The sequence below is a fragment of the Symphalangus syndactylus genome, chromosome 13, assembly GCF_028878055.3.
Source record: "Symphalangus syndactylus isolate Jambi chromosome 13, NHGRI_mSymSyn1-v2.1_pri, whole genome shotgun sequence".
NCBI classification, from domain to species: domain Eukaryota; kingdom Metazoa; phylum Chordata; class Mammalia; order Primates; family Hylobatidae; genus Symphalangus; species Symphalangus syndactylus.
Genome location: NC_072435.2, coordinates 97,075,895 through 97,088,701, shown reverse-complemented (window position 1 = coordinate 97,088,701; position 12,807 = coordinate 97,075,895). Strand labels below are relative to the sequence as shown.

Here is a 12,807-nt window from a genome sequence, read left to right as displayed (position 1 = left end):
GTATCTGACAGTTAATAGGCCAGACACGGTGGCTCACACCTGTAGGCTCAGCACTTTAGAAGACAGAGACAAGTGGATCTCTTGAGCCCAGGAGTTCGAGACCAGCCTGGGCAACATTGTGAGGCCCCCATCTCTACTAAAAATAAAAAAATTAGCTATTAGCTGGGCATGATGGCATGCATCTGTGGTCCTAGCTACTGGGGAGGCTGAGGTGGGAGGATTGCTTAAGCCTGGGAGGCAGAGTTTGCAGTGTGCCATGATTGCACCACTGCATTCCAGCCTGGGTGACAGAATGAGACCTTTTCTCAAAAAAATAAAATAATAATAATAAAAAAAAAGAATCCAGTTAACAGTTGTCCCAGGATGTTAAAGAATCAGGCTTTATGGTTTTAATCATTACATATTCAAGGGGTAAAATTCTGAGGAAATCATTTTTACGGGTTTAATAGCCATTCATACTATTCTTTAATGAACAAAGATTCTGCCACAGAAGAAAGGCTATCGCAATTGTCTAGTTTTGGGTTGATAAAATTTCTTTTTGACTGGAAAAGAGAAATTTCCAGTGAAAGGTGATTTCTTGGCCGGGCACAGTGGCTCATGCCTGTAATCCCAGCACTTTGGGAGGCCGAGGCAGGTGGACCACCTGAGGTCAGCTGTTCGAGACCAGCCTGGCCAACATGGCGAAACCCTGTCTCTGCTAAAAATACAAAAATTAGCTGGGCGTGTTGGTGGGCGCCTGTAATCCCAGCTACTTGAGATGTTGAGGCACAAGAATCACTTGAACCTGGGAGGCAAAGGCTGCAGTGAGTGGAGATCGTGGCACTGCACTCCAGCCTGGGCCACAGAGTGAGATACTGTTTTAACAACAAAAAAAAAAGAAAGGTGATTTCTTTACACAGTAGGAACCGGGGGCAATTAACTACAGGGCACTTACTTGTACTCAATTAATAATTGATATATAAATGAATGTATCAAAGGCATCCTGGGAGATCCCCACAAATCTGAAACTGCCTACAACATCCTCCCAATTTGATCGGAATAACTTAATTGTACTAGGCCTTAGGTTCTGTAAGAATCCAAAGTGCTGTAAGGTAAGTTTTATCTGGAACCGACAGTACAAATAACATAGTTCTCCAAAGAATACATAATATACAATTGACGACGGTAGAAAGTAGAACAATGGGAAGTGGTTACTCCTTAAGAATAATGCTTGCTTTCTCCAAAAGGGCTCACTGAGCCATCCAGCATATTCCAAGAGTCTAAACAAGGACTGTTGACTAATTACTTCCATTAGACTTCCTCCTGGAGATCCAAAGTTACATCTGTCCTTCCTCCTTCTCCTTAGAAGAACCAGCTCTCCCAAGATCTAAGAAGAAAACTCCCAGAATTAGGCCACGGTAGGCTGGAAAGTAGTTGAGTGAGACATTTTTTGTACCTCCAGGTGCTGAAAACTCAGCCTCTTTTGAGGAGTTGCCAGATCCTCCCGGATCCTAGGAGGGTCAAACCAGCCCATGCGTCCTATCAAGATTCACAGCAAGTGGTCATGGCCTTCCTGGGCACGGCTTTACGAGCTGTGGGAAAGAGTTCAGAAGACCCATATGGGCTGGAGGAGCCTGCTCTTTGGGAGGATTTCTGCAGATGTTTTGAAATGATTCTGAAGAACTGGCTCTAGGCCGTGTTTTATTTTTCAGAGGGATGCTTATATGCAATCAAACTAACCCCAGTGAAAATGAAATCACAGTTAGGAGAAGAAGAAAGGACCAGAATAGTTCATGAATTGCCATACTCCTTACTCTTCTAATGTAAACAATATTAAAATGCAATTATTTCACTAAGGAAAGCTCTTCAAGGTACAGTTCCTTTAAGAATCAGTTCTGCTGGTAAGGGAACCAAAAAAATCTCTGTACTTCCTCAATGGATTTTAAATATATCAGTAACTCTTCTTGCCCCACTCCCCATCATCCAAATTTACACTAACCAAAGAATTTCTGGGTATAAAATTACTGTCCTGGGTGGAGGAACTCCTACACAGAATAGCAACGTGCTTTTATAGCAAAAGAAGATGATGGAGTCTTTAGTATCCGTGCTGTTTTATTCAGAAAGAAAAATATATATATTGGGGGGCTGGGGGCTGAAGTTAAAGATATATTTTCCTCTTTGCAGCTCTACAATTTCATTCCCCATAAAAGCAGAGTGAATCAGACTGAGTTGTCAAATGAAAAGTAAACTTCATTGCCTTTGTGATCAGAATAATTTAATTAGCTTTATTGGCTCTTACAGCCTGTCACCTTATTTATTGATTTTTCAGCTTTCTTCTCATTTTCAATTAGGCTTTTAAAAAAATGCAAAATCATTCACTAAATTCAGAACAATTAAAACAATATTGTGTTTCCAGTTTGGATACATGGTAGAATGTATTTCATCTGGGTACACTTCAGAGAGGTTAAAGTGACAGAGCAGTTAAAAAGGACACTTAATACACACGTAAATCATTTGCATTACAAATAAGATACTTTAGCAGGGGTTGGACTCCCTGCCTGACAGTCAGGATTAAGTTCCCATATTAATGCATGCATTTGGTGTGGTTATTTTGGGTGAAAGACTTCATCCATCAATGCCCTCTGCCACTAAGTAAGGCCAACCTGTAAACTGATCACCACAGCCTGTCAACACTGGTTACTTAATTATATAAAGAAAATATGTTTAAAAGACTTTTGATAATTTGGTTAGTATTTCAACTTTGAGTTCAACGTGTAACATCTTTTTCAAGATTCCTTAAAATAATAGATAAAACATTTTTAAGAATTAAAAACTGAAAACTATGACTATTTTTATGTTTCCTGCTAATCTTTCTTTTTCTTTTATTTGCAGAAGGGAAAAATAAAGATTCAGTAAGCATTAATGAAGATGAATACAAATGAAATAATATTTTTAAAAGATACTTTCATTAAAAATTAAATTCAATGCATGCATACTATTCATTTGTGCTTATTATTTATTTTCATAATTACTAATTCCAATTTACTTCTGTTACCAATTGGTAGTTTTAATATACTAATTTTTTTATAGAAAGAAGAAACTTTGTTAGAGAAAACATTTCTTCTAAGGAAGAATATTTTTATACTTTCAGCTTAACTATTCTTAAAGGCTACTACATATTATGAAACTCTCTACAATAAAACTCATGAAAGAACAATCTATTCATGATATTCAGGGACATCCTTTTTTACCAGGTGTTTGGTTTTCTTCCGGTGCAAGAATTTAATAATGAACCTCCAAAGGCACTGATAAGAACAAAAAAAAACCCTTCGTCTGTATATTTTAAATATGTTTCCATTAAAAAAATGTAGCAAATCTGGAAATAATGTCACAAATTCTTTTTTGAAATCTTGATCCAATGTATTAACCATCTGAGAAAATATTTTAAGTCTCCTACTCTCTGCAAATTGCAAATACATGGCAAAAAATTTGTGATTAAATCTAAGAAAATATGCTTGAAAATGTAATCTGTTTACCATCAGCAATTAACATCCTTAAATTACACTTTCAGGATTCTTTACAATTGAATGATAGAATTATCATTTGATAATTTTAGCCAATATCCCTTTAGAAACTATCATTATCAGAAATTTTTCAGTTCAGTATACTCTCGCTGTATTTTTCCTCTGGTCTGTTTAATCTAAAAGATCGTTTCCTTAAATCATAGTGATTTTATTTTCTCATCTAGTTAAGAAATTTGTTATTTGTTTGAAGATAAATATCAAAATAAATATTTTATTAAGGAGTACAACAAAAAGATTTCTAGATAAGTCTTACCCTCTTTCTTAGTGGGTTCTGGCATGGCCACAATAAGATGTTATTCTTTAAAGAGTTTCCTCCCCTCCACGACTAGTTGACAGAAACCCCACAGGCAGGCGAGAGATGGTGCAGGTCGGTGCGACAAGCAGTTGGGGAGAAACCCAGTGCTTTTATACTGCCTCTGAACATCAATCATGATGGCACCTCCCTTTCTTCAGCACAAGGATGCAGGAAATTGACAGCTATGGGGACCTTTCTCACATCTGTTGTCTGCACTCTGCTCTCTCGCCTACTGGAAGGAATCTCCTGCCCATCTCATGTGGCTGATGAGAACACCTCTAACTTTCTAAATTCAGCTGCAGCCTCGTGCTCCGTCTTGCTCTTCTCTCTCTGACAGATGCATGTGCTGACTCAGGAGTGCAAAAAGTTTGCTGGATGATAAAAAAATCAAATTAAAAATCATAATATGCCAATCCAACCTATACCTTAATTTTCACTAAGATCAGGCAGAAAAGTCTTTGTATTCAGATGATCATTTTTATGCTCAAATTAGCTTTTCATTTTCATCAGTCCTTAATTATTGCATTTATATTTTTTCTTATTCCTCATTGATATGTCAATATTAATTTTCAAGCCAAATCTCTAGGTTAAATAACTTGTATCGTGTTCTCCTCTAAGAATAGCAAAGATTTCTATTAGGGGATACTCTGCGTTTACATTTTTTTCCAAAAACATCATTTTTCAAAATTATAGGACATATAAAAGGAAGAGGCAATGACACATGCTACAACATGGTTGAAGCTTGAGAACATTACACTAAGTGAAAGAAGTCAGTCAGACATACAAACGTAGACTATAAAATAATAGATCACTGCCGGTCTCATGCCTGTAATCCCAGTATTTTGGGAGGCTGAGGCGGGTGGATCACCTGAGGTCAGGAGTTCGAGACCAGCCTGAACAACATGAAGAAACCCCGTCTCTACTAAAAATACAAAATTAGCAGGGCATGGTGGTGCACGCCTGTAATCCCAGCTACTCTGGAGGCTGAGACAGGAGAATCACTTGAACCCTGGAGGCGGAGGTTGTGGTGAGCCAAGATTGAGCCATTGCCCTCCAGCCTGGGCAACAAGAGCGAAACTCCATCTCAAATTAATAATATTAATAAATAATAGAACACACATTGTACAATTCCACTTATATGAAATGTCCAGGATAGACAAATCCAGATGGTGGGAAAGTGTATCAGTGTTTGCCAGCGGCCTAAGGGAGATGGAATTGGGAGTGACTGCCAGCGCATACAGGGTTTCTTTTAGTCATGATGAAAATGTTCTGGGATTAGATAGTTAGTGGTGATTGTTGTACAACTTTGTGAATATATTAAAAACCACTGAATTATACACTTAAAAATATATATGGAGGCTGGGTGCAGTGCTCGGGCCTATAATCCGAGCACTTTGGGAGGCCAAGGTGGGAAGATCACTTGAAGCCAGGAGTTGGAGACCAGCCTGGGTAACAAACCAAGACCCTGTCTCTACAAAACATAAAAATAAAATAAAAAGATATATATGGGGCCTGGGCAAAGAAAGTCAAATAGACTAGTAGCTATTGTTTTGATTCAAGATGGTAATTGGAGGGTACACAAATCTAACTTAAGATGTTGAAAGACTGTAGTAGATGTGGTCACTTTCTCCCAAAACGCTCATGGAACTGATAGAGAAATAGGAACTACCAAGTAGTCAGCCCGAAGAAGACACCTTACTTTCTTTGTTCACATGCACTAGGACTAACCTGAGTTTATATGAAAAGACAACTACACATATGCCTTTATTGGTGTGTGTTTTCAAGATAATTTTCAAAAACTTTGATTGATTGGTACTGAAGCAGCCGCACTGTCTCGTCTAATTTGCCTTGTGGCTGAGAGTGCAGCTGGTCAGACTTAGCTCTACCAAACTCTGTGCCAAGCTGACTTTTCATATAAGGGTGGAAACTCAACTTAGAACTCAATAGCATCATGCTTTAGTTATGTGGCAGGGAGGGGGAGGAAGCCAGTCAAGATGGTAATGAACATCTTTTATAAAGAAAGCCCCTCCTTAACCACATTATACTACTAAGCACATTTTTGTACTTTTAAAAAAAAAACGTTCCTTTGCTGAGTCTGCTCTGGGGATATCAATTAATAGATGAAACAAATGAAAGAACCTAGAATCTGAAGTTGGTCCCTTGGATTCCATTTCTGGATCTATCATTAACCAGCTTAGTTACTCTAAGAAAGTCAGGGGGGCTTTCTGGGTCTCAGTTTCTTTTTGTGTAAAATGAGGGGCTTAAAAAAATGATCTTGGAGGCTCCTGATAGGTTTAACACTGTTATTCTATTTGGAAAATCTCTAAGACAGAATTGTTTTTTTCAGCATTCCCAGAACACTAAACACCACATATGAAATGGACATAGGGCAGAGTGTCATGTTGCATAAGAATGTTTATAGCGAAGGGCAGATTTCACACATGCCACAAAAGAGGTGCCATGCCATCATTGGCTTCTGCAGAAACCCCATTTGGTTTTTAATACACTGATCATCTTACTGAAGTGAATATATGCCAGGAAATATTGCAATCCACAGAGAAAGTATTTTATGACCTGGGGAACTTTTTGGTAATAGAGGAATTAATTATAAAAAGGCAAAGCATTATTATAGGAATTGGAAGTACGGACAAATTCTAGGACAAATTATTGTACAGTATATCAGGTGGTTAAGGTAAAATTTTAAATTAGGATAACAAGTAGACTTGTGTAATTTTCCTAGGGCTATATTGTTTTAGGAATACATAACCCCTGTTTCAGATCTTTTGCAATCACCTAGAAGGTTGCAGATGCCTTAGCTATGCTCTCAGGAAAGACAGGGGGATGGTCAACCGGCTTTTGTTTCTTTTGCTAAATGCTTTATTAGATTTCTCCTTTTGTATTATTGAGGTTGAGGTTTGTTCATATACAACACAAAACCACAAAATACCAGCAGTTGAATCAAGATATAAGTATTTCTCCCTCACATAAAGCAAGTCCAAAAGCAAATGGCTTAGAGTCATACAGTGGCTTCACAGCGTATCCAGGAAACCAGACTCCTTCTTCTTGCTCTACCATCCTCCTGGTAACCTCGTGGTCCAAAATAGCTACAGATCCTCTAGCCATTACATTTCTATTCCAGGCAGCCGAAAAGAAGAAGAAGAAAAAGAAAAAAAAAAAAAAGTCACTTTCTTCATTTTAAAGAGACTTGTTTGAAGTCTCACACACATCTACTACATCCCACAAGCCAGAACTCGATTTCATGGCTATATCTGACTACAAAAGGAGCTGGGAAATGTAGGCTTATTTTTGGGTAAAATTGGAATTCTGTTATTAAGGAGACCAAGGAGAATGGATGTCGGATAGGCAAGTATCAATCTCACACCTTTCAAAATAAAAGCAATAATGTTCCCCACATTAACCAAAGAATATGGAGAAGTATAAATAGTAAATAAACAATCTCAACAATTTCACTCTCTCCCCAACCTCATCCTCATTCCAGTGTGTGAATTAGGGTCTAATTTTCCTTTGTGCTCGTACATATGTGTACAAATGTATATATTCATATGTAGAGAGTTCTTCATCTTTTTTTAATGAATGGGATTATACTATTTTCATTATTTTTCCATTTTCTTTTTCCATGTAACCTCTCATAGACATTCATTCATGTTAATATACATAGACCTAACTCAATCTTTTTTAATAGCTAAATAATTGTTCATGGTGTGGATGTGCTGTAGTATGCCATATTTTCTCAATCACATACCTTTTGATGGGCATATAGGTTGTTTTCAGTGTTTGATCACCATAACTAATACTGCAATCAACATCACGGTAAAATAACAGAAACTGGTGTTGGTATGACTCTCTGGTAAGTTGGAAGCATATGGCAGGTGTGGATGGGTGGGGAATAAACAACTTTAAACCTCTAATTCACACAATATAGAAGAGCAAATTATAGAAGAAATAAAGTTTTAAATTAAAAAATTAAACAATAAAAATATTTGAAGAACAATTATGAGAGTGTTTGAATAATACTCTCATAAGTGGAGAAACTTGTGTTAAAGTAAGAAAATCTAGAAGCTATAGAGAAGATGACAGATTTGAGTAAATAAAATTTTAAAATTCCTTATCTCTAACAAAGACACCATAAAATCAAAAAGTAAAAAAAGGAAAGGAGAAAAAGTTATTTTAAACACATCATAGAGTTAATATTATTAATTTTAAAATAGAGTAGAAGATTTCAAAAAGCAATTCACAGAAGAAATAGAAACCATGAATACATATGATATATTGCTTAAGCTTTCAGGAAAATGGAAACAAACAATGAGTAATCATTTCTCACCCATTAAGTTGGCAACTTTTTGTTGTTTTAATGATAACATTCAGGGTATGAGAAAACAGGCAATCTTAGACATTGTTGATCAAACTGTTGGATAGGTAATCTTTTGGGAAAGTAGTCTAGCAAAAATCGATTAAAATTTAAGCTATGTATATGCACCAGCAAATTAGTAGGATCGATTCTCACTTTTAAAATCAATCCTACTAATTTAAAAGTATCCATATATAAGATTATGGTTCCTTTTCATTCCTAATAAATATTTGTATTTTCTCCCTTTCCATTAGTAAGTTTTTCCAAGGTATAACTAATTTTATTGGTGCTTTGAAAGAACTAGTTTATGGTTTAATTATGTTTTCTCTTCCTGATTTCTTTTGGTCAAGTTTTTTTTTTTTCTATATTAAGGATTTAGATTAGACCTTATTTTCAGCCTAGGGCTTTAACTATACCACATAGATTTTGATTTAATGTAATCATATTTATAATTTCTGAATCTGCAATTTGGTTGTAATTTTCTTATTGATCTAGGAGTTATTTAAAAGGGCATTTTTTGGCTGGGTGCGGTGGCTCACACCTGCAATTCCCATTTTTGGAGGCAGAGACAAGTGGATCACTTGAGTCCAGGAGTTCAAGGCTAGCCTGGGCAATATAGTGAAATCCCATCTCCGCAAAAAATAAAAAAATTAGCTGAGCATGGTGGCGAGCACCTGTGATCCCAGTTACTTGGGAGGCTGAGGTGGGAGGATTGCTTAAGTCTGGGAGGTAGAGGCTGCAGTGAGCCTTGATGGCACCATTGCACTCCAGCCTGGGTGATAGAGTGAGACCCTTTCTCAAAAAATAAAAATAAAAATTTAAAAAATAAGAGGACGTTTCTTAATTGCTAAGGAATTAAGATTTTTGGGAGTCACTCTGAACATACTCTGGTTAAGGGAACTGCCCTGAAAAAAAAATTTAAAAAAAAGAAATTAAGATTTTCTTGTCATTGTTTTCTTTTTTAAATTAGTTTTTTATTGAGTTTTTCAAAGATTATTAATACCTTCCAGGAATGTTTTGTAGTTTTCAGCATCCAAGTCTTTTACCTCCTTGGTCAAATTTATTCCTAGGCATTGTATTCTCTTGGATGCTATTGTAAATGGAATTGTTTTCTTAATTTCCTTATTGAGTTGTTCCTTGCTGTTGTATTAAAATGCAACTGATTTTTGTGTGTTTACCTTGCACCCCCAAACTTTGCTGAATTTGCTTTTTTGGCTCAGGGTTGTGTGTGTGTGTGTGTGAGTGCGTGTGTGTGTATGCGTGAGTGTGTGTGTGTGTTCTTTGGAATTTTCTATGTGCGTAATTATGTTGTCTGCAAATAGAGATAGTTTTCAACTTGGATGCCTTCATTTTGTTTTCTTGCCTAACTGCTCTAGGCAAAACGCACAGTGTAATGTTGAATAACAGTTGTGAAAGAATCTTCTCATTTCCCAGATTTTAAGGAAAAGGATTTCCACCCTTCATCATTGAGTGCGATGTTAGCCATGAGTTTTTTAATAAATGCCCTTTATCATGTTGAGGAAGTTATTTTCTATTCCTAGTTTTCAGAGAGGTTTTTAAAAAAAATCTTGAAAAGGTGTCAGATTTTGTCAAATGCATTTTCTGCAATTATGCGTTTCTACATAGAATGAATTTCCCCTTCATTCTATGAATTTGGTGTAACATTGCTTGATTTTCTTATGTTGAGATACTCTTCTGTTTCTAGGATAAATCTTACTTGATCATGGGGTATAATCTTTTTAATATGCTATTGTATTCACTTCTCTAGCACTTTCTTGAGGATTTTTGCATCGATATTCACAAGGGATATTGGTCTCTAATTTTTTTTCTTGTAATGTCTTTGTTTGGCTTTGGTATCAGGATAATACTGGCTTCATAAAACTAATCAAGAAGTATTCCCTCCTCTTCTATTTTTTGGAAAAGCTTGAGAAGGATTGCTGTTAATTTTTCTTTAAGTGTTTTGTAGAATTCACCAGTGAAGCTCTCTGATTTTTTTTGTTGTTGGGAAGTGTTTGATTAGTGATACCACCTCTTTACTTGTTATAGCTGTTCAAATTTTCTATTTCTTCTTGAGTCTGTTTTGGTAATTTGAATATTTCTGGGAATTTTTACATTTCCTCTAGGATATCCTATTTGTTATACTTCTGTTAGTAATATTCTCTTATAATCCTTTTTATTTCTATAAGGTCAGTAATGTCCCCACTTTCATTTCTGATTTTACTTATTTTCATCTTCTCTCTTATTGTTTGTTATTTTAGCTAAAGGTTTGTCAATTTTGTTGATCTTTTCAAAGAACCAACTTTTAGTTTTATTGACTATTGTTCTTCTATTCTCTATTTAATTTATCTCTGCACTAAACTTTATTATTTATTTCTGTGAGATTTGGATTGATTTTGCTATTTTTTTCTAGCTTCTTCTGGTGTACAGTTATTAATTTGAGATCATTCTTTTTTAATGTAGGTGTTCATTGCTATACATTTCCCCCTTAGCACTGCCTTCACCACATCTCATATAGTATGTTTTTTACTTTTGGTATGTTGTATTTTTGCTTTCATTTATTTCTTAGTATTTTATGATTTTCCTGGTGATTTCTTCTTTGACCTTTTGGTTGTTTGAAAGCATGTGGTTTGATTTCCATATATTTGTGAATTTTCTAGTTTTCCTTCTGTTATTCATTTCTAGCTTTATTCCATTGTGGTCAGAGAAGATACGTGTGATTTACATTTTTAGAAATTTACTGAGACTTATTTTCTCACCTAACATATCATCTACCCTGAAGAGTGTTCAGTGTGCACTGAGAAGAATGTGCATTCTGCTGTTGTTGAGTAGAGAATTCTATATATGTCTTTTAGGTCTAGTTGGTTTATCATGTTGTTCAAGTTCTCTGTTTTCTTCCTGATCTTCTGTCTAGATGTTTTATACATTATTGAAAGTGGGGTGTTGAAGACCCCAACTACTATTGTAGGGTGGTCTATTTCTCCCTTCCATCCTGTCAATGTTTGCTTTATGTATTTTGGGGAACTGTTGTTTGACGTGTATGTGTTTATAATTGTTACACATTTTTAATTGAGCCTTTTATTAACATATATTGTTATTTTTGTCTCTTGAAATAATTTTTTAATTAAAATCTATTTTGTCTGATATTGATGTGAATGCTGTACCTTTCTGACAATAAATAATATTCGACCATGAATAAATAAACTGTTTGGAAAAAATTATTTTCTGCCTCAAGGATATATTTCTAATAAAATATTATTTTGTGCTTAATAATGACTTATCAGTCAGTTTTATCTTTTAAGTTGCTTAATGAATTGTGTACAAATAATACTCATATCAATAACAATTTCAAGTACATTTAAAAATTACTTTAAATCCTTGTAGTCACAGAACAAAGTTTTTTAAAATTTTAATTTATTTATCTTTTGAGACAGACAAATATAAGCTGAAAAACTTTTTTAACTTTTAAGGCAAAAAATTATATCAAATAGAAGTAGAATCCTGTGAGTTAAGTGGAATGAAAATATTTGCTCAGGGAAAGAAGGAAATAATGTCAAAATCTCCAGTGGCTTAAGAGCTTATTTATATGTCTTATTTATATGTCCCATTATGATGGGACATTAAAAAGTCATATCACTTTGACATTTTTATTGCATAAGAGATATTTAAAATATATAGTTTTATTTTGATTTTTAATATCAACTTTTACAGAATGTTGGAAATTACAGTCTTTGCAACTATTTAAACTTATAATAGAAAATTTTGAATATTAATTTGGAAATGTGTGAAAAATTACCCCCAAAATTTTAGAAGGTGCTATTATTCAGTTTGGGATGCCATAACAAAATACCATAGACTGGGAGGCTTAAACAGCACAAATTTATTTTTCACAGTTCTGGAGGCTGGAAGTCTGAGATCAGGGTGGCAGCATGTTTGGGTTCTGGTGAAGGTCCACTTCCTGACTTGTAGACCACTGCCTTCTCACTAAGTCCTCACAACAATGGAGACAGGGAGCAAGCTCCCTGCTGTATCTTCCTAAAAGGGCATTAATCCCATCATGAGGGCCAGACCTTCATAACCTCTGAAACCTAATTACCTCCCAAAGGCCCCATCTCCAAATACCAACACATTGGAGGGTACGGCTTCATCATATTAATTTGGGGAGGGAACATAGTTCAGTTCATAGCAGGAAATATGTGAAAAAATAGCTTAAGACTTCTGTTTAGATGACTGATATGATATGGCTGTGTCCCACTCCAATCTCATCTGAATTGTAGTTCCCATAGTCCCCACATGTTGTGGGAGGGACCCAGTAGGAGGCAATGGAATCATGGGCACGGATCTTTACCGTGCTGTTCTCGTGACAGTGAATAAGTGTAACGAGATCCGATGGTTTTATAAAGGGGAGTTCCCTTACGAACCCTCTCTATGCCTGCTGCCATGTAAAATGTGACTTTGTTTCTTTGTTTCTCCTTTTCCTTCAGTCATGATTGTGAGGCCTCCCCAACCATGTGGAACTGTGAGTCCATTAAATCTCTTTCCTTTATAAGTTACCCAGTCTTGGGTATGTCTTTAGCAGCACG

At 35.6% G+C, this 12,807-nt stretch overlaps 1 protein-coding gene across 12 annotated transcripts in view; it reads right to left on the bottom strand.

Moving 5' to 3' along the window:
- Nucleotides 1–3,975, bottom strand: part of MYBPC1 (myosin binding protein C1) — a 97,946-nt gene extending 93,971 nt beyond the window's left edge. For 5 of the 12 annotated variants that reach the window (XM_063614307.1, XM_063614311.1, XM_063614314.1 and 2 more), the window contains exon 1: nt 3,817–3,936. In XM_063614307.1, the coding sequence (XP_063470377.1) occupies nt 3,817–3,841 (25 nt within the window). In that variant the 5' untranslated portion in view covers nt 3,842–3,936. Of the gene's footprint in view, nt 1–3,816 lie in introns of all 12 variants that reach the window. The other 7 variants (XM_063614309.1, XM_063614316.1, XM_063614315.1 and 4 more) reach the window with 4 other exon arrangements.
- Nucleotides 3,976–12,807: the final 8,832 nt, after the last annotated feature.